Source organism: Anas platyrhynchos, chromosome 1 (assembly GCF_047663525.1).
Source record: "Anas platyrhynchos isolate ZD024472 breed Pekin duck chromosome 1, IASCAAS_PekinDuck_T2T, whole genome shotgun sequence".
In the NCBI taxonomy this organism is placed as follows: Eukaryota; Metazoa; Chordata; class Aves; order Anseriformes; family Anatidae; genus Anas; species Anas platyrhynchos.
In genome coordinates this window covers 40392815-40413379 of record NC_092587.1, presented here as the reverse complement: position 1 = coordinate 40413379, position 20565 = coordinate 40392815, and the positions used below count along the sequence as shown (strand labels likewise).

General features: G+C 37.2%; 1 protein-coding gene across 2 annotated transcripts in view; it reads right to left on the bottom strand.

Moving 5' to 3' along the window:
- Positions 1 to 4133: 4133 nt before the first annotated feature.
- ZDHHC17 (zDHHC palmitoyltransferase 17) overlaps positions 4134 to 20565 on the bottom strand; it is a 73641-nt gene continuing 57209 nt past the window's right edge. Inside the window, exons 11-18 of one of the 2 annotated variants that reach the window (XR_005266239.2) lie at positions 19684 to 19808; positions 16623 to 16685; positions 15635 to 15728; positions 11677 to 11760; positions 11121 to 11278; positions 8938 to 9032; positions 5891 to 7260; positions 4134 to 4394 (exon numbers count right to left, since the gene is read on the bottom strand). Coding sequence is in view for 1 of the 2 variants with exons in the window: in XM_038180295.2 (XP_038036223.1) it covers positions 7122 to 7260; positions 8938 to 9032; positions 11121 to 11278; positions 11677 to 11760; positions 15635 to 15728; positions 16623 to 16685; positions 19684 to 19808 (758 nt within the window). In the remaining variant the exon portion in view is untranslated. Of the gene's footprint in view, positions 7261 to 8937; positions 9033 to 11120; positions 11279 to 11676; positions 11761 to 15634; positions 15729 to 16622; positions 16686 to 19683; positions 19809 to 20565 lie in introns of both variants that reach the window. The other variant, XM_038180295.2, reaches the window with a different exon arrangement.

Here is a 20565-nt window from a genome sequence, read left to right as displayed (position 1 = left end):
CTGTAGCCATACGTTGAGTAGAAAACTCACAGGAAAGCTTGGCTTATTTTAGGGGCTGGAGCATCTTCCACCATGAAATTGCTAGGCCTGAGCTGACAGCGCCTCAGGTTTCACTTCTCATGGTGCAAGTGGGAGTCGCTTCCTCATGAGGAGACCAAAGTCTAGCCCAACACAGAGGCCTTGCATGAGAATGAGGTACTAAAACCAGGAGGCAAAAAGTTTGAGGCAAGGTAACCAGCATTTAGTACGAACAGCTTATCTGATTTTGTTTGGTTTTGTTTCCTGAGCACCAGGAACAAGCATTTACTGGTGGCTCAGGCTGTTCGGACAACCTTTCGCAAAGTTTCTTGCCTACTGTTAGGAGGAAGCACACGAGATCTGGGAGTCAGCTCCTAAAACCACACACTGAAGCTCCGGGGAGCATGTCCGAGCAGGTAACAGGCTGCTGTACGAGTTTCTTTCCATCCCTTCCCCTGAAGGATGTGCTACCACACAGCCAGGCCACCAGGGCAACCTCCCCGAGCAGGGCCACCTGGGTGCGGAGGCACGAGCTTGTGTTACGGCCCAAGGGGAGGTCTGGGGGGAGGTGGGAGGCTGCTGTGTCCTCATCCTGCCCGACAGAAGTTCATTACAGAACAGATGAGGTTTGAAGCAGTCTGGTTTTGGACGCAGGATGATACCTTTGGGGGAAAAAAGCCTTTGCAGAGCGAGTTCACGGAGGCGCACGGACGACTGGGAACGCTACAATAAAATGGTAATCGCGGGCGTGAGCGTGGTCGCAGGCAGGGTTTCAAGCAGCATCTACCACCGCAGGCTGAGGTAGTGCGGCAGCGCGAGCCAAAAGCCTGATTAGAAAAATATGTACGAGTCAAAATAATACACAAAGAGCATTTTGTATGAGTTATAAAGGAACAATGTGGGTACGAGGAAGAACAGACAGACTGATCAAAACTCGAGCCAAGAGCTTGCACGGCTCACACAGAGAGAAAAATTACAGCTGAAATAGACACCAGTAATGTGGAAGCAGCACGCATTTGGGGTGGGAGCGAGACCACAAGCAGCAGTGCAGCCCGGGAAACCTGGGCAGAAACCTATTCACACTGCAGAATTTAATACTTTTCTCCTAAAAATCATTATTTCTCCTTTGCTGACTTGACAGTTGTGCAGGAAGGCTCCAGCACCCCCAATTCTTCCATCACACCAAAGGCTCATGCCTACACCTCTGGGACCATCCTCAAACGAGTCTGCCTTTGGATTAAACAGATAAACACAGGGCTTCCTAAAAAAGGGGAGGGAGGCTGTTACACAACAGAAAAAAAAAAGCTAAGATACAACTTCCAGAGCAACTCAGAATGAATTAATGTAATGGAAAGGTAATTTATCACAAGTTTTCATTCAAGATAAGCTCCTACTAGTTTTTTTGCATAAATATATACACTAGTCACAAGAAATGTTGCATTCAGGATAGAAAATGAGGGTCCTTTAGGGAACACATTCGCAGGTTTGTTAAATTCTTGCAAATTACTACCATTTAATAGCAGAAGTGTTCATTATTCACCGAGTTCTGCTGCAGGGTTGTGTCACTCTAACCATTGGGATCAAATGCAGCCATCTCCAACGTGCACAATAGCTCACCACTAAGGAAGCAGCTACTCTTTGCATGCAAATTTAGGCTAATGACAAAATGAAAAAGGAACACTTAATCAATTCAAGCTTCCTAAATGTATTGATGTATACACAGATGCTGAAAGAACAATCTGATCACCTTGAGCATGCCAGAAATGCTGCACCAAATCCACCTATTGCAGAAGTCTCTACAAGCAGTTTTGTACCTTAGCTCGATAGAGAGTACGCTTTATTTCCTTCTTAACATCATGCAACACCACTAAGACTTTTACAATCTTTATTTATCTGCAACCAAGGCCATTTTACAGCTGTGGGTTTTCAGAGCAACCAAACACAACCCCGAGAGCATTTCAGAAAATAGCGTACAGAGCACAGCACCTAATACTGGAAACTATACTAGCCAGAACATAGAGGTAATACGTAGTCTGCCTTATTAATACTTAGGGAAAAAAAGCTATAAAAAGGAAAACACGGACTGACATTTTCTACCTCAGCTGCAGACAGCAGCTCTGCCTGTCACTGCCTAGCAATGAGCAGACCATCCACAAACACCTGCCGTGCTCGCAGCTGCCTTACGAATAGCTGCAGGGAGGCAGACAGGCAATTTGTGAGCACAGACTTTGGCTCCCTTCTGGACTGTGCAGCGGCCGAATGAGGAAGGGAGAGGCGCAGAGGAGTGTTTTATGCAGCCTTCACAGCTGCGGGCTCCTTGCCAGGCACAAGGCTTCCCCCTACCACAGAGCGAACCTGGACACGGACGGCTCTAACTCAGAAGCTGTACCCAGGCCCCAGCAGCTGAGGACATGAAGACAACAATGACAACATCACTTTTCTGTAGCCTTATTACCTGTTGGAAGTGCTTCCTCTTCTTAGGAAAGGCATCGTGAGCAGCTGGGTGGCACCGTTTCACTGACAGAAACCAAACCAATTTCTTGACACCTTGGAGTTGTAACAGAGCAAGCAGATGAGACCAGTCCCCGTTATGGGCTGTAGCTGCTGTAGGTGATGTAAAGCTGCCACATCACCGCTTGGTGGGTGCAATCTGTGCTGATAAAACCCAGCATCCAGAACATTGTTCACTTATGTAAAAACAAGAGCTTTCACTTCTTAAAAAAAAAAAAAAAAAAGTGATCTGAAGTGATTTAACTGGCTAAAAATCCAGGGCTTTCTTTTTCATTTTGTGCTGGGGTCCTAGTGATAGCTCAGCTCCACATGGCTCTGCACCCCAAGGAGTTACTGAAATTAAAGACAAAGACAAAGCAATGAAGGAAAAGAGAATACTTGTAACCACAAAGACAATATACCTGTCAAGAGGAATGAGTGTCCCACACTGAAGCGCTTTCACTTGGTTGCTGTCAACTTTCCAGCAGCAACAAAGCACCGATGAGTAAGCGCTAACCCCTGGCTGAAGTCAGGCTCTGAGGTATTCTCGGTTCGGAGCCCTAATCAAGGAGAGAGTGGTTCCCACGTGAGCTTTGACTTAGTGAGCTGGAGATCTCAGCTGTGCGTAGCATTGGAAGCCATGTGGAAATAGCACTCACGCTACAAGGAACTGCAGATAAACCTAACTTGCAGATAGGAGGTGCAATTTTTACTGATCTCCCTTCAGTAGCCTAAGGTGGCCAAAATCCCAATGCAAGTGTTTGCACAGACTTTGCTCTCCTAGAAAAAAAAAAAAAAAAAAGATTTCTGATTTCACTTCAAATGAGCACAGAAAGTTCTTCTTGGTGGTGGTTTTGGTTAAAATAGTGCCTTTCCTGATCCTTACCAGCTAAATCAAAGGATGGTAGAGTCAAACTCGGGCCCAGCCCCACCAGAACCAATGCCTGGGGAAGGCAAAAACAGCTGCAACAATTCTGAATCAATGTCCATACTGAAGCTACACCCAGCACAAAGCACAGAAACATTTCCCCCTATTAAGTGTACCCAACTCCCAGCCTTTTATTTTAATGTACAGTCTGGTTATGAATATCCTGATTAAATTACAACTTGGATGGCTACCTTGTTTCTACTAAAACCTAATCTTTAGCACAGGCCAGAGGAATTAAAGTACTTTGTCTCCTGCAAATGCCACCTGGACGTGCACATCTTGGTCATACCTACTAGCCCTGCATGGGTGTCTTGTTTACCCTTAGAATACCTCAAACAACATTAAATACGTACATTTGACCACCTAAAATGCTCCCCCAAATCCCCTTCCTTTTAAGAAAATAGTTATGTTGCCAGCATCCTTTGCTCAAAAGAAAGGAGTATCTCGTTGGGGAACAGTCACTTAATCGGTAGTAGCTAAGTGCACTTCACTGAAACCCAGTGAAGCCTTACAGGATTTCCCATCGGCACAGAACTGGGTGCCTCACAGCTTTTAAGATACCTGTAAATCTTTCTGGGAACTGACACTGCTAAGATCAGATGCAAGGTAGCGGCATTTCCTCGAGGTATGGCTCCCGAGGTTGGATAAAAATGATGCTGTGTGTAATCACATTTGAAGTCAAGACAAACGCTGCATCTAAGAGTCAATATTTATTTGATTAATAACTTACAAAATTTAACAGATTTAATTTATGTAAGGAGAGCTAATTTATTAAACATTTTACAGATTTTTTGTTCACAATGTAATACATCAAGATCCTGACAGTATTAAAATAATACTTGGCACAGTTATAAATAAAGAATATACAAAAAATCCATAGCTTAAAATGCAGTGATGCTGTTTTACACATTAATTGAAAAAAAATATATATCTGGTGGACATCAAAGAATACAGAAACCTGCAAAGAAACAGCACATGTTTAGGGCCAAGACAAAATTCCCATTTATTCTAACTATATCAGATTAAGTTGGTCTGATCTGTTGTGGGTCTGGATCAGCTTCATGAAGTTTCAGAAGCGATGCAGTTTTGGTTCAACAAATGAATTGCAAGTTTGATAACTTGACAGAAAAATGCTGCATAGCTGGCTCCCCCCTCCTGCTTGATTTTACGACTCCGATCAAAAGTTTCAGTATAACTCAAGACAAATGACAACCCGCACTGGAAACTTCCCATCCCCAATTCACATATGCAAGTTCATTGTAACAACTATTTACTATTGCTCAGATTCTGCAGGTCTTAACAAAACTGTCACCAGAGAACTACTAAAAGTAAATAGTGCAGAATTCACCACATATTACCAAAGACCACCTTGCCTGCAAACCTTTTTTTTAACATGGACTGCATGCCACAATTCATGGCAGTTAATGCTACGGGGCAACTAAAACCAAACCGAACGGCTCTTCTGGTGCTAGGTGACATTTCATAAAGTGGACTCAAGTTGTCCAAGCCAACTGACCCCCAACAGAAATGTAAGAAGTGAACAAATATGCAGAACATTCCTGATAAATAAAATAAACAACATTGTGAAGCCTTCATGCTTTTTTGTTTTCAGATTAGAAAAATATGACTAACTGATGTCAACTGTTGTCACGGAAATAGAACGTGTCTTCGTCGGGATTACAAATTTTGTCTGACAAAAATAGCAAAAGCTTCTTGCCTCCCCTATACCCAAACCTCTCCCACTAGAACTGTGTCCAAGATGCTGTTGATTTTTCCAGTATTAAACATTCAAGTACTCTACTGTTGCACTTCTGTAAATCCTGATATCTGGTACTTGCAAACTAAGCGTGTGTCTTGAGATCAACAAACAACTACAGAAAGAAATGTTTACTTGCAAATACTGAACATCAACTATTTACAGTTTCACTGCTCCTCTGACTAAGGCAAGGGGCGGGAATACCACTAGATTGCTTTATTACCTGTAATCTGCGTATTACAGAAAACGCTAATTTTGCCAAGCATCAAACATGCAGTGAATTTGCAGGGCATAATGCCTATTAACAGCAATATTTAACATCACTAAAAGCTCATTAGATATCTTCCTACACTTTTTGGTTGAATAAAATGAAAATGAGCAGCTTTAAATATACTAAACACACACTCACGGAGAGAAAACTAGTTGATAAATTATTTATATACAGATACACATTCTTTACACTGGTCTCAGACATCTGCTTTCAGGTCCCCTCCCCGTACTCCCCTCACAGGTTTCTCGAACCACTGGGTTGCTACAGCACTTAGAAGAAAACTAACCTGATTCTCAGTCTCTCTGTAAACAATAGTTAAGGAAGCAGTGAACAATTCACTATGAGTATATGAAAACACCATAACAAAAATCAGTGCATCACATTCAAGAAAAGCCCCCTTGGAATGCAATTTCAGGTCATTCCTTACCTTCCAAACACATCTGTAGCATGAGAACTTAAAAACATTAAGGGTGATTTCCACTTGCCAATACACCATCTTCTTCAGAATGCTGCGTTACATTTTCTATGTGCGTGTGCTATTTTGGACATTTTTCTTTTTTTTAAGTGTTCCATCATTTTACATCCAAACAAAGTAAGTGTAATTCAGATGACTCTAGTTTCTTCTTCTGCAGTTGCAGTCAAATAAAAACTATTTCATCTTGTCTTTTTATAACTGAGATTTTTGCTTTCACACCTTTGGTTTCCCCCATGCAATTTCTCTTTGAACGTGTCTGCAATTACACCACGCTGTACTGTATGGGGACCGAACCTAGTACTGAAACATTGCTACTTTGTAAATTGTTTATACATTTACTTCAAAGATAATGAAGTTTTTCCACTTTTTTCCTGAACGTTATATAACCTAGCTTTACGGGTGTATCATGCATTTAAGCAGGGCTTTAACTTTGACAGAAGAGCTTTTCTTACTTGCACAATCATTTGTTTTAGACCATGTAATCTCAGAACAGGGCCTTTACAAGTATTTAGCTGTACCAGTAACTGGTGACAGTAACATTCACCAAAAAACGTGGGCAGTTCTTTTTTCGTTTTAAAACCATTATCGGATGTGCCCTACTGCTCTAACGTAACACATTACAGGGGATTCCCACCACATGATGTTTTTCACAGTATTGAAAAGCACATTTTTCAATGTACATAATACTACAGAAAATCTGTATTAAAAAAATCACATTACAGGAACTACACCATAGCGATCAGTGAACTCTGCATCATGAAATTTAGCTTTATATTCTAAATTCTTGTTTCAGTGGAGTTATTCATATTGGGAAATGAATTTTTCTGCTCAGCACAACATAACTACTTATGTCAATACTTCAATAAACTCATGCTCCATTGTGAAAGATCTTAAATAAAAAAACAACAACAAATACTGTGAATATGCTGTTGCGAATAATTCTCATGTTAAGAACTGTTAAAATCCCTTTTTGATCTTCCTCCTCTTCCTTATCAGGTTTGGCAGTTTATTCTGTCCATTTTCACTCTTGTTAATAAAACTCTGATGAAGAGAAGGTACCTTAAGATTCATCACCAGCCCTACACATAGCATGCTACTCTTCAAGGGATGTGGATTCGAGAGAGAGAGAGAAAAATTTTCAGGCACCACTCAGATATGATATGCTCACAGGACGAAGGTGGTGCTACACTAGCTGGTAGCCTGATCCTGAAGTTTGGTCATATTCAATTGTGTACTGCCTTGTCCAGTCCACGATGACAGGCCGAAAAAGACCACAGCATCTGAATTCAAAGAAGTCTATAATGTTCCTTATACATCCATGGCTAAAAACAAAATAAAACCACACGTTAATAAGCAGTATCATAGCTCTTTTAACAAAGTACATGTTTTGTCTTTTTACAAATTCAATTATTCTCTAAGTTCCCACCTGTAAAGAACTGACTCACCTAAAAATTATTTTAGTGCTTGCTGATGAACAAGTTTGAAAGTACATCATTAGACTCATCAATGTTTGATCTTGGACACAAGCCAGACACTAACTTTCTTTCACTGTTATCTTATTTCTTCCACTATCCACTATTCTTACCTAGAATAACATCCATCTTTATTGATACTTATTTATTTCTGTCATAAGTATTTTCTCACCAGCTGTAGATCTAAGATCAATTAAGCCCCTAGACAACACAAAGTTAAGAAAGCATTATCTTCATGGAATTAGACGACCTGTTCAAGTGCTTCCTGATGCTGAATCAATTCACTCTCATACATTTAAGATGCCTACATCAAAATTCCATAATTTTTTTTTTTTTTAAAGATAATTACACATGGCCTGAATAGGTCACAGTTTCCTGGAAGAGCAGCTCATGTTATAATATGCCAGAACAGTTCAAAGCAACAAGGAGATGACTACTGCTTCATCTGACAATGCTTCATCTGCAAGGTGATGCCAAGTCAGTTATTTTAGACACCTGCTGTAATTTTTAGGAGCTGTTTTTACAATAGTAGCTGTTTCAGTTTATGAAAATGGCTTGTGAATGTGACATCAACTTGGAGATAAAAACAGTAGTTTTTTTCTATCCTGTCCACCACTTTTTTTCTTTCTTCAGGCAAATCATTACTTGATTTTGTTACAACTCTCATCTATAGGAAGACTAAACCACATAGAGATGCTCATCTGTTTCTCACTAGAAGTTCTGTACAGAAAAAAAAAAAATGACAAACTTCTCTTCTAGCATTCTTATCTCCTGTTCCCTTGGGTGCTACCTGAAAGAGGAGCAGTTCCCACAGGACACAGCATGTACAGTGGGATGAGACATGTTTTTCTGTCCTTTCTCTGCTCCTTTCATAACACACCCTTAACCCACCCATATTCCAGCCTCATGCCTTCATTTATTTCCTGCTTTGACTTCATGAGCTGCTGCTGTATTCATTTCCCACAAGCACTAACATTCCACTGCTACATCATCCCTGAGCTCTCCTCTCTTTGCTTGCACCCTCACATCACCTCCCAACACCCAGAGGCCTGCATCTCACCCACACAACGCCCACTTCAGCTCCCGGGACACCCTGCTCTCTGCCCCACAACCAGCTTTCGTCAGTGACTTTCCTCCTGAAGAGAAAGTGCTACCTGTTTTCTCACAGTAAAGAAAAAGGGAAGCTAGTGCCCAGAGCAACTAACTACCTCTGGGTTTGAGCACCTGATTTATAGAGAGAGTATTTTTGGTTTATTTCCCCATAAACTCTGCTGTAAAATACGATCACTGCTAGAGAGCACTATTTTTGGTGTTTATACATCACTGTCTAGAGTCACCACAAAATATTTGCCACTTCCTTTAACTGGACAGAATGCATTACTATAAAAACTGCTGACAGCTCCAGCATTCCAAGTAATGAAAATCCTTTAAAAGTATTTAGCTATGTTTTGTTTCACCAAGCTGCACAATTCAACCATATGAACAGCTACACAAGCGAGAAATGCATGTTTACACTTTACAACTTACTTGAATGGGCTTTCAATAGACGTAGTTGTAACTTTAAAGTGCTTGTATCGTCTTGCATTCATTCTTTCATTTGTAGTGATTCCTAAGCAAGATATCTGAAAACAGGAAAATAAAGTAAGCAATTTAACCCATGTAAAAACAAGCAGACAAGTCCTGCACAAGCCAGACTGAAAAAGGCTTTTGTTTTTTATATTCTTTCTTTTAAAAACAATTTTTGTCTGCAAAAATTGTCAGATCCCAACATAAAACAACATACAACAGCTGCACCAGATTGTGCAGAAGGTTTAATGTTGAAAGTGATTGGAAATAAATCATGATCATTGAACAAACTGTGACTTGTTAGTTCATAACAAAGAGATGACTGACTGATACACTGTCAGCTGAGGTGTGCTGTAAATAATAGATTCAGGAGTTTCTTCACACAGCATTTGAATCACTTTCTTTTCCTCTTGACATTCTGATTATAGTATGGTATACAACAGTAGTGTATTTCCCTCCAATTTACGTCCTTATTGCAGTAACATAACTTTTCTGTCTGCAAGATAAAAAGATGACTAGAAAAAGGTTCTTTAGTTTGTTTGTCTTAAACCACAATCATTTGGCCCACAGACTATGATTTTCTGTAACAACTTTCCAACTACTTTAGCCTAACATGGTATCTGATAAAAAACTGGAGCTTACTGTAATGTGATGTAATTAGAAACAAAAATATGAGAACCCCCTTAACAGCCTTATACCACAGCAAGATAAAATCTTTTAAGTCCTAGTGGAATATGAAAAGTCAACTCTGCTGCATGGTAGAAAAGCAAGAACATTGAGAAAATTAAATTTGCGCTTGCTTGCCTCATTTGGATTTACTTATTTTCTCAAGCATTTTCTCTGCCTCCATGAAACCCAGTGGAGTTTCATTTCTATGTATATAAATGAGGTGTTAATGGCCAACTTTTGAAGTTGGAAGTGAAGGTTTTAAATTACTTTTGTAGGCAGTGCTTTGACAAGAACCCTGGCCAGTTCAATATGAAGGGCAAGTCGGAACTTGACAATGGAGGGGGAAAAAAAGCAGTAACAGCAGGGGCTGTGCAGTTGCACAGCGAAAGAAATAATTTGGAGAACATCAGTTTCATCAGTACATCAAACTCCAAAAAAACATTTCTCCACAACAATCCTATGTGTTCTATATGTAACACTCTTCAGAAGTGTACTAATTTTGGAAATGTATTAATAATTAAAGTGCTATACTTATTTCACTTAATTACCTTAATGATACATAATACTATGAGATGTATTTTTCAAGGTGTCATGCAATTCAAAGATTCGCCTGCATACTGAGTGTATTAACAGGAATCCTCAATGTGGAACTTAATAGATCATGACACAAATGAAGGCTCTCTGGAAGGTTACATGCTTATCCTGCTACAGAGAAGTCTGGTGGTTTAGACTGGTTTGAAAGCCATATGAAATATATTTGCTCATTTGTCTTGGGCAAGAAAGACCTCTAAAAGACCGAATTACACAAGACTTTGAAATTGGCATGTATTGTAAATAACCATTCTAGAGAAAGGAGGACAAAACTCAAATTTGCTAAGAAGTTTCACCTAAGCCTTAGAGGATGATTTTCATTTCCAGGATCTCTGTACAGATTAAATCAGTGAGTCTCACTGTTCATTAATGACAAGTCATACTGAAAGGTTTCCAGTATGACTTGTCTTTCATTAAAAAGGTTACAGAAAAAAATGGGTTTGGTGAGATTACAGTTAAGTCATGTGATGACGAATTACCCTGAAGCAGTGTAAGAAATTACTACATCCCATTTGAAGTTACCACCCTCTTAATGCTAATGACATACTGCATTATTCCTATTTCTATCCACAGATTTTATCCTCTAGGCTTCTATTAGTCTTTATTGCTTTTCTCTGGTCTATTTTGCCTTTTTGTCATTCTTAGAATGGAAAGCAGGAGGTAAGTATTTTAACCTCTTGCAAAAAAAAAAAAAAAAAAAAAAAGAAGAATGAGAACAACGCCTTCTACTGTGCAGAGACAACAGATATTTACCTCCTTCAGCTGTGGCTGAGAGACTGAACACCTGGTCTTGCATAACGAACATTAAAATGTAAATGACAACTGTTTGATATTCTTATGTCACTCCCAAGATTCAGCATTATGAAGGAAGTGCTCTTCCATACCTGATACATCTGACACATGAGTAACACAGCCACCCACATGAAGTGAAAAACACTGTTTAGAAACATCCAAAACATCCAAGGAGAACAGGTAGCAATCTGTGTAATATAGGTCCAAAATCCATCCTTTGCGTAACTTGTCTCACAGTGGAAACCCCAATCTAGAGAAAAAAGGGATCAAACACCATAAAAAAGATTAAAGATATGTTTACCATGCATCAACATAAAGACCACATTAGAACATGCTACATGAAATAAAAAATCAACTGAAGAGTTTTAGTTGTTCTCGCTTCCTTTCCCAGGTCATTGGATATATGACATACGCAGATACATGCTATGATGATGAAAATAAAGTAGGACAAGAGAAACATCATCTAACTTAAATTACTGGTATAGGCAATGACTAATATGCAGTTCAATTCCAGAATAAAAAATAACAAAAACTTTGTTAAGACAAAAAATCCTTAAAAATCCATACCAGGATTTACAGGCAATTTACAAGTATTTACAAGCAATTAAAAAAAAAATCCAAAAAAAATCCACATAACTATTTACTCACAAGAGATACATCCATAAATCATCCAGCAGATCATAAATAGGAGGAAGAACAGGTATCCCATAAAATAGCGATGGTTCCCTGCTCCTAAAGTTGTACAAGAACAACGGGGATCAAATTACTCCACTTTCAGAAGAAAGACAACAATACACATGGTAGCTTAATTTCTTGCTTATATGTACTGTTCATTATTGCATACAGAAATACTACTTTCCAATATTAAGCCAGTATTACTTTAAAAGACAAGTGAAACAGCTAATATCACTATGATTTTTCCCACTACTGAGAACAAAGAACTTACTTACTTCTTTTTTTTTGCATTACAGCTGAAATTCACACATACGCATTTCATTTTTAGCTCCTTTCATGAGCCAACACAATTATTAAAATGTTGGTTAACGGCTATTGCAGAACCCCGAACAGCCAGGAATTACACATCAATATGTATATTTTTAGAATTCAATTAGAAAAAAAAAGCCTAACTGCAGAGTTCACTTACTTAAAAGAAATAGGAATATATAAAAAAAATACAACCCTCCGTGATAATAAGTTAACTCAAAACTTAGCTTTATCAAGCATGTTTAAGCCTAACTGAAAATAAAATATCCAAGAGAAGTTAGATATTAACAGAACAGCCCCAAAGAGCTGGCTAAGATAATGAACAGCATTAAAAAAAATCAGTTATTTAAAGGATGATCTATTTCTAACATCGTCACAGCTAAGAAGATGCCTCTTATGCTATGTCGTTGTTTTGAAGGACTCAGCCTTCCTTCTGTCTATAAGATGTACCCACTGCTGTAACCTTCCAACAGCTTTAGGCTGTGAACTAAACCAATAGAGACTGTAATGGGCTAAAGAAGATTTGGCTGTCAACATTTACCAGCGCAGCTTTTACTTCTTCATTATGTCAAATGTTTTTTGCCTGCTAAAGCAAGAGCATCCTCTGGAGGCAGAAAATAATCAAGAGGTTTTAGCAAGAGAACTGAAAGACTATATAAATAAGAGATAAGGAAAAATACACAAACACAAGCTAGACTAAACACGACATTTCCTTGAAAATCAAACAAGCTCCTTCAGATGTAAAATATGTTGCAACATTGCTTTCAGTCAGCTAAGAGCACACCAGAAATAGTGTTTCGAAATGTCCCTAAGGTATTAGTTCCACTCGCATCCTAAGTTTTGGAACAGTTATGTTTCATTAAAAAATAAAAAAAGCAACATAAATGGTGACCTAGAGGTCCATCTGATAGGTGTATGATGAAACACTCCTTGCAGTAGCATCTCCAATGATCCTGGACCAAATGTTACTTAACAGGAAATCCAGGTATTTGGTGAAAACATGTACATAGAATTTAAACCTATGAAATGAGACAGGTATAGCCTTGGTAACTATTAAAAGACACCAGAAAAGGAAAGTGGACTTTTTTTTGGAAAAGAAAGAACTTTCAGAAAGGATCACAATCAGTAAAGGAAAGAAGTTCCTTTTTTATCTTAAATAAAACTGAGCGAAACACAGCACTGTTTTCTAGAAGTTCACCCCGGATTGACAGCAACACAGTCACTGATCCTCCACAGTCAGGACAATGCTGGAAGAATAGTTGCTGATTTCTTTTATATGGGTTTGTTTACATTATACATAAGTAATAACATATAATAAAGACAACTGATTTTTGTTTTTTAACTGATGGAGTTATACATTGCATGACTTGGATGATTTGTTCATTCCTTCCTCCTCTTTTCCTACGTTTAGTCCCTTGGAGAAGAATCCTTTTTTTGGGTTTGGGAAGAAATCATTGTTCTAAACCATAATGTAATTTCTCACATACACAAGACCTACCTTTTCAGTTACTGCTATCCAAACAATAATTCAGTACATTGTCAGCACAACTTGTGACATAACAGTATAAAATTTGGCTATAGCTCCTTTCATGCTGTTACTTGAAAACTAGATTTCTGTTGCAAGTTTACAGTTTGGGTTTGAAAGGTAACTGCAATTTTGAAAATGAAAAATAAGTTATTAAACAAGTGACTGTAATAATGCCTTTTTGATACTCTGTTAAAAACATAGGTATAAATCAATCACCTCCAGAGACTTGCTCACAGAAATGGTAACTAAAATTTCGCAGGTATGATGAAAATAATTTGCCCCAGTTAATTAACTTTTTTTTTCTTTAATAGTCTGCACTTCTTGTCAACCTCTTCAGAACAGTAAAAATATTGTCTCTCTGCACTGCAAATAACCCCCAAAGGATTTATTTTTAGAGTGGCTGCACACACACTTTCTGCAATCCTATCTTTAGTAAAATTCTTATCCTTTTAACACATTTGAAGGAAGACTATACAAAACATTTCCAAATCCAACCTTCCTGGGAAAGGCATAATTTATCTTTCCCTTTTTGGGAAACATACCCTGAATGCTGTTTTAAGAATGGATTCTGTTTTGTAATCCTATGAACAGAGTCACTATGTACAAATTGGAGGCAGAAAAGCCATTTAAGGTCATTAGACCATCATTCCCTCCAGTTCAGGACTGTTCCCATAGTGTAATTTCTTACGTTTTTTTTTCCAGCATATTTTCAAGTTTCCTAATGTTTACTTTTACCACCAGTTATCCGGATCTGTTCAAGACCAGGAAGATTCTGCTTTTTCATCACCACTGTTGTTGAGGGGGAGGGAAAATACACTACAAGCTCCCACCCCACAAAATCACATCACATTTCCTCCCTTTAACCTAATCCTACTACTCACATTCTTCTTGTTACACACAATGATTTTTTTATTTTTTTTTCCTTCCCCATGTTGTTTTATGCTTTTTCAAGTTACTGATTAAAATCATGGATCTTTGTCCCACTGACAAGTACTCCACAGCACTCTTAAAAAATAAATAACAAGCTGTCACTCAGCGTTGTCTCCAAAACCTGAGCCTGTGCCCACTCTGTCTTTATGCTATTGTTGGTCATTACATTAAGGATGCCTCAGTTCTTCATTGTAAAACATCCAAAATGTAAATCAAAAGTAACTCAGATAATGACAGTAGCAGGAAATGTAAAATAGAAGGGAGTGATCCAAGTCCATCTCAGTGAGTTTTCAGTGATGCTGTTTTAATTCCAATGTCAGCACTGACCATTCTACTCTTGACCATAACAACAGTCAAACTACAGTGACCATCTATTATTTGCAAGGACTACAATGTCAATGAATGCAGGTCCTAATTCCTCCCCAAAATTCTGATTGTGTCCTAAAGAAAATGAAGCAAGCTATATTCACTTCCTAGCTGTGAAGCTCCCCCTACAAAATAATGGATTTCAAGTAAATTTCTCAAAAAGCAAGACATAGAATATCAGCATTTAGAGACTTTATTCCTGTTCTATTCAGTTCCTTACATCATCGCTGGGGAGAATAAGTGAATACCTGTGAATCTGGGGCTGGGGGAGGAGGGGGCCATAAAGAAAAGAATACCTCATTAGTAAGCCATTCTGCATGTAAGTACTATAATCATCGCATTTCTGAATATGCACACTTTGCCATCAGAAAATTATTAGAAAAGATGAAAAAATACATTATGCAAATGGGTAAATAGTTGTCAAATCAGTACACGTTCTTTCTGTGGAAAGTAAAAATGCAGTTAAGCTTTTTATCTTTTAAATACTAGAATGTAAGTGAATATAAATATGCATACAGGAAACATAATTAAAACGATTTTGAGGATGGGTATATAAGAGACAATACAAATAAGAATAATGCTGAGAATCACATGTAGAAAAAAGATAAGCTCAGTATTAAAAGCAATTTTCCTTCTATCAAAAGTATTCAACAGTTTTTCTGTGGCTTGGGCAGAAACCAAGTCACTTTCACCATAAAACAGGAACAGACAAAAATCCCATACAATGCACGGTCAGTTTCAGAAGCTTTTCCCTTCATTATCTATTATGAAGGCAACATATTTTAGAGAATTACTTACCTACGCAGTTACCCACCCACGGGCAGTGGTGATCAAACTTTGCTATACATCGATTGCATACACCACAATGTTTGGACCTCACTGGCTTCCGTATCTGTAATGGTTATTAACATTTGTTTAGAACATCAAAAATCTGACATTTTTATATACAAAAAAAAAAGCAAAAAACTTATTATGTTAACTACTTAGATAACTTCAATTTTAACAATCTTAGCTAATAGACTTAGTCTGCATATGTTTATGTTCGATAAATTATAGATTATAACCTACTTTAAATGACTCTTACACTCATTTTTTTAATTAAAGGATATTTTTTCCCCAAAGTTCTTCCATCCCCTCCAAATACTGAGCTTTGTACAGCAACCAGTTTCATTTTTTCATTTCAGCTTTTTAACAGTGAAAGTACAGAACAAGTTTGAGTTCCACAATTCTGTCAGTATTATTGATAACTGATACATAAACTGTTCCAGCTTATTTTCTAAAGACAGGAATGCAATTCAACAACTGGAACTCACGATGCTAGATTACTCTCAGCCATTTTTTTTAAAGCATGTGTTTTGAAACAAATACAAAATGACAATGAAGAAAAAAGATCTGTTAAGTATTTTGAGATATACATATGTATATACACATAGATGATTTTAAAGTGCCACATTTATACCTGATTTTCCAGATTTGATTTTAAGAATATTAACATCATTCATGTTCTACATAGGTCAGAGCATTACAGTGAAATACTGACTACGTTAATAATTAACTAGCTATCTTTCCAAAAAAACACAACACATTACATTTACTACAAATGCTTTTTTCCTTATTGTTGCAAAGGCTTTTTGTATAAGTTATTTATTGAAAATTCTGCTTAAATTAAAGGTAGCAAATAAATTCTGTCCCTGATATTGCATTATTAAGGCCATGCGTGTGTTCAGCATAGGAAAATCTAGTTTTAAAAAGTGCTGCAACTGGTAAAAAAAGAAAAAGCAACTACCAAGCATGTACTGCAGAATATACTGAGGTCCAGACTTCCCGTCTCTGCAAGTTCTACTATTGTCTGAAAAAAAAAGAAAAAAAATTAGATTTTAGTATACAAACAAATGTTGATAACCACTGTTATATCTGCACATCCGACCAAGGGTGTGAGTTCCAGTAAGTTCAGGTACTTTCTACACACAGGAACAAATTAAATTAATCCAAATTTGATTTTAAACCAATCTAGACATTTACTTCTAAATTGATTCTAGTTTATACTCATTCCTACTCTCTATCTAGGTTTAATTAGAGAAAAAGCAAGTTTATATTAATTTGAATACATTCACACACTGCTTATCACCAGTTTGACTAGATTATTGTTAAGCTTATTAAAATGAATGCAGTTGAATTTCTAAACAGGAACACAATTAAGACCTTTCATGAAGCTAGCAGGATAAGCCAGTCTAAAAACCAGACTTTATTTCTACAGCTACCCCATCAAAAACTTTAAATCTATATTCACATCTTTTCTCAGATGCTGAAGTTTCTAGGAAGAAAGGAATAATAATGCAAACCAAACCTCCTCTTACAGATGCTATACTCATAGCTCAAGTAATGCACAGAAATAGGTATCAGCTACAGCATTCCTATTCCTTCACGCTAAATGACAGCTCTTTTATTTTGTGCACTCCTTCAGTGTCTACTTTATTGCTGGAATAGAAGTAACGTATTACTCCATTAAATGGCTTCCAACAAGTTTTAAAATGCAGCAGCTGAAATCTGTCCCACATGAGACTTGTAAATGACATTTGCAACATATGGAAAATATCCGGAAAATGTCTTTTGCCAAAGTACCCTTCCTTGATCCAGAAGGAATTTACTCAGCATAAATAGCCTAATGGCAAACAGGTCAGTCTATTGCTCCCTTTCAAACCACGTATAGCTTATGCATCAACGTGGTTTCTAACTGGAGAAGCGGTAATATACTTCTTAATTATTAATATCGTTCTTAATATTATAGCAGTAAGACAGTTCTTAAGTATTTTCTCACCACAGCAATAAAATCATCACTTCCTTCATTAGATGATGAACTCTACGATGGGTAACAGGACTGAAGCCACAGAAGTTTTCCTCTACAACACTACACTTAACTGGTCAGGAAATGTTTATGGCAATTTTTGCCTCCAAGTAGCCAGGAAAAGCTACAGTCAACAGTCCAGGGGTGAGCTGTGTCTTCCCCTTGCTTCCCCTGCTGATTTCAGGCAAACAAGGAACAACTTTCCCGTTTTCTAACACTTCTTAAATAAACTCCGAAATTTGGACTACTGTTTCTCCTTGATTGTTGTATTTCCAGTTGCTTTTGGAAATTTGCTTTTTTATTCATCTCCACCACAGGAACCTCCTACTGAACTTGAGTCTGGTATAGTCCCCAAACAAGATCCCAAAGCTCATGAGAAGAGAGCCAAACAAGAGTAGATAAAGAACTTTTAAATACAATTTTTTGTAAAACTTACAAGACAAAGACCCGGGAGTACTTGAGTTACAGCCACACTTTTGTGCTTTATAAACCGTGGGTCACTTTTCTGTCCTTTCAAACTATTGATATTTGATTGTGAAAATGGAATTTTTTTATTTTATTAACTTACTTGCTTATTTTGTAACATAGAAATGCTAGATGAAAAAAGAACATGAGATATCAAAAGAATAAACATCTGAAAAATGTTGCTTACTGCAACATTCAAAATATACTTAACTTGGTCATCTGGAATTAGAAGAATTTTTTTTGGTTACTTGTTCAAAAGCTAAAGGCAAACTCAACATAAACACATTTGGAGACAAATTAAGAAAACAAAAGATAGCACCGCATTGCAACCAGTGGTTTATGCCTCTGATAACAGATCATTTTACAGTTGGGTTAGCTGCAACATAAGAGATCCAGAATATTCACAATGATATTCATCTAACCAGGGAAGCTGCATTTTATAATTCCCATCCAGTTCAGCAAGGCTTTTGCACCCACACAAAACGACCTGTGCACGTAGATCAAACGAGTTGCATGTCCATGCAATTTGCTGAGTCTGAGTGCAGGTGCTGACTGTCCTATTTAATTTAGCCCCACTGAAGGAAGAGAATTTAGATCTGGATTTTACTTTGGCAAATTTGCAATAATAGAAAGGGAATATGCACAGTAAATCAGTACATTGACTAACAAAACTCAGTAATAATCAGAGAAAAAATCGTTTAAGCAATCACAACCATGTTTTAAAGGCTATTATATATTTATCCCTTTATAAGGCCATAATTCCAAGTGGTTTGATGTTAATCCACATATGTTTTCACAAGTAAACATGAAGTAGAAGCACAAAACGCAGTTTTGGTGATGTGTGAGCTTCTGGTTAACTTAGAATAAAACAAAATGTTTCTGCTGCTTGTATAATTTTGGCATATTCAATATTCAGGTTAGCTGCCGTGAACAATCCATAACTAAAAGATATTAGAAATAAAAAATAAAAAATAAATTTTTAGTTAGCATTAAAAAGTGTTAGAAACATCTCAAAATCATCCCTAATTTCTCTAATATTTTAACAATCACCCCAGACTGCCTGTGGTTTTGGTTGTTTTACATTTAAAATCTTCGTCAATCTAATACTTTTAGACACAAATATAAGGAAACCTAGAGGTGCTTGGAAGCCTGGAAAGTTTTTATGGAATCAAATAAACAACACGTAATCCATAATGGGTCATATGTTTCCGTAATGCAAAATTTTAAACCTGTGCATTTTCATCCAGCTGCTTTAAAACTTTTTATGTTGAAAATCTTGAGTTGCAATTCTATTATTTTATTTTATTTTATTTTATTTTTTTTACTGAGAACAACCTAAATGCAACTTTGGACGAGGAAGACTTGACCATATATTCCAAATGGAAGCGAGAAAACTGGAAGAAAAGGGAAATTTTCAACATTTTAGACCTATTGTCATACAACAATTTATTTAAATTTCACATACTAAACAGCAAGCTACTGTGACCAACTGGCAAAGGCAGCTGAAGAATACCCTTGACACAGCTCACAGCTTTACCTTTTTCTTTTGTTCTTCTGTGGCTTTGATGATTCCTGGATCAGATTTCCAAGATTTTCCAAAATTGTAGAAAAGTGCAACACTATTAGCAAGGAACGGAAGGTGTATAAAGAAAAAATTGAGATGTGTTTGAAGTCAAGGAATTTAAAGTTCAAAATCAAACTTCCTCTTGAAAACACCCACTAATAATTCTGAAATGAAATTAAGATGAATTTTTATAAATGCTCTTGAGTCAGTGCTCTGAATTAACAAAATTCAACACAGCTGGAAGAACTTTTTCGCTATTCAATACTTTCTATTGCTCAAAATTCCAAACTTATTTTTCTTTAAATGTTGTTTTCCATGAGACACTTCTAAAACACTTATCCTTCTAAAAATGAATAATGATGGTTCAGTTTTGTAATTATTTTCCTCTTTAAATAAATTAAATTCCATGAAATTTATCTCCTGAAAAGTATTTCCTGTTTTCACAATACACATTTCACAGTCCTATTTATAAGATTGTCATTTAACTGCTTCTCTCTTCATTTGCTCGAAATTCCAGCTGGATGACCAAAAGGCCCGTTTCTAGCCTTTTAAGGGATTGTGCTACGTGGCACAATGCTGCCTGGCTACCACTTTGCAACCACCACTTATCTCCAAGAAAGGTACCATCCGAAACCTGGTCCTGTCGTAAGGCAATACCCACATTTCCCCCCACCACCAAGTTATTTTTAATACACTAATACAGCTAGTACTTAGAAAAACACAGGACCCCACGAACCTGGAAGCGCTTATGAAATCAATTACCATATAAAGGCAGAAAATAACCATTCGCTTTAAAATATATTTCCTGTGACGAATGATTAAGAATAAGAATAAGGACATTACTTAGCAATGATG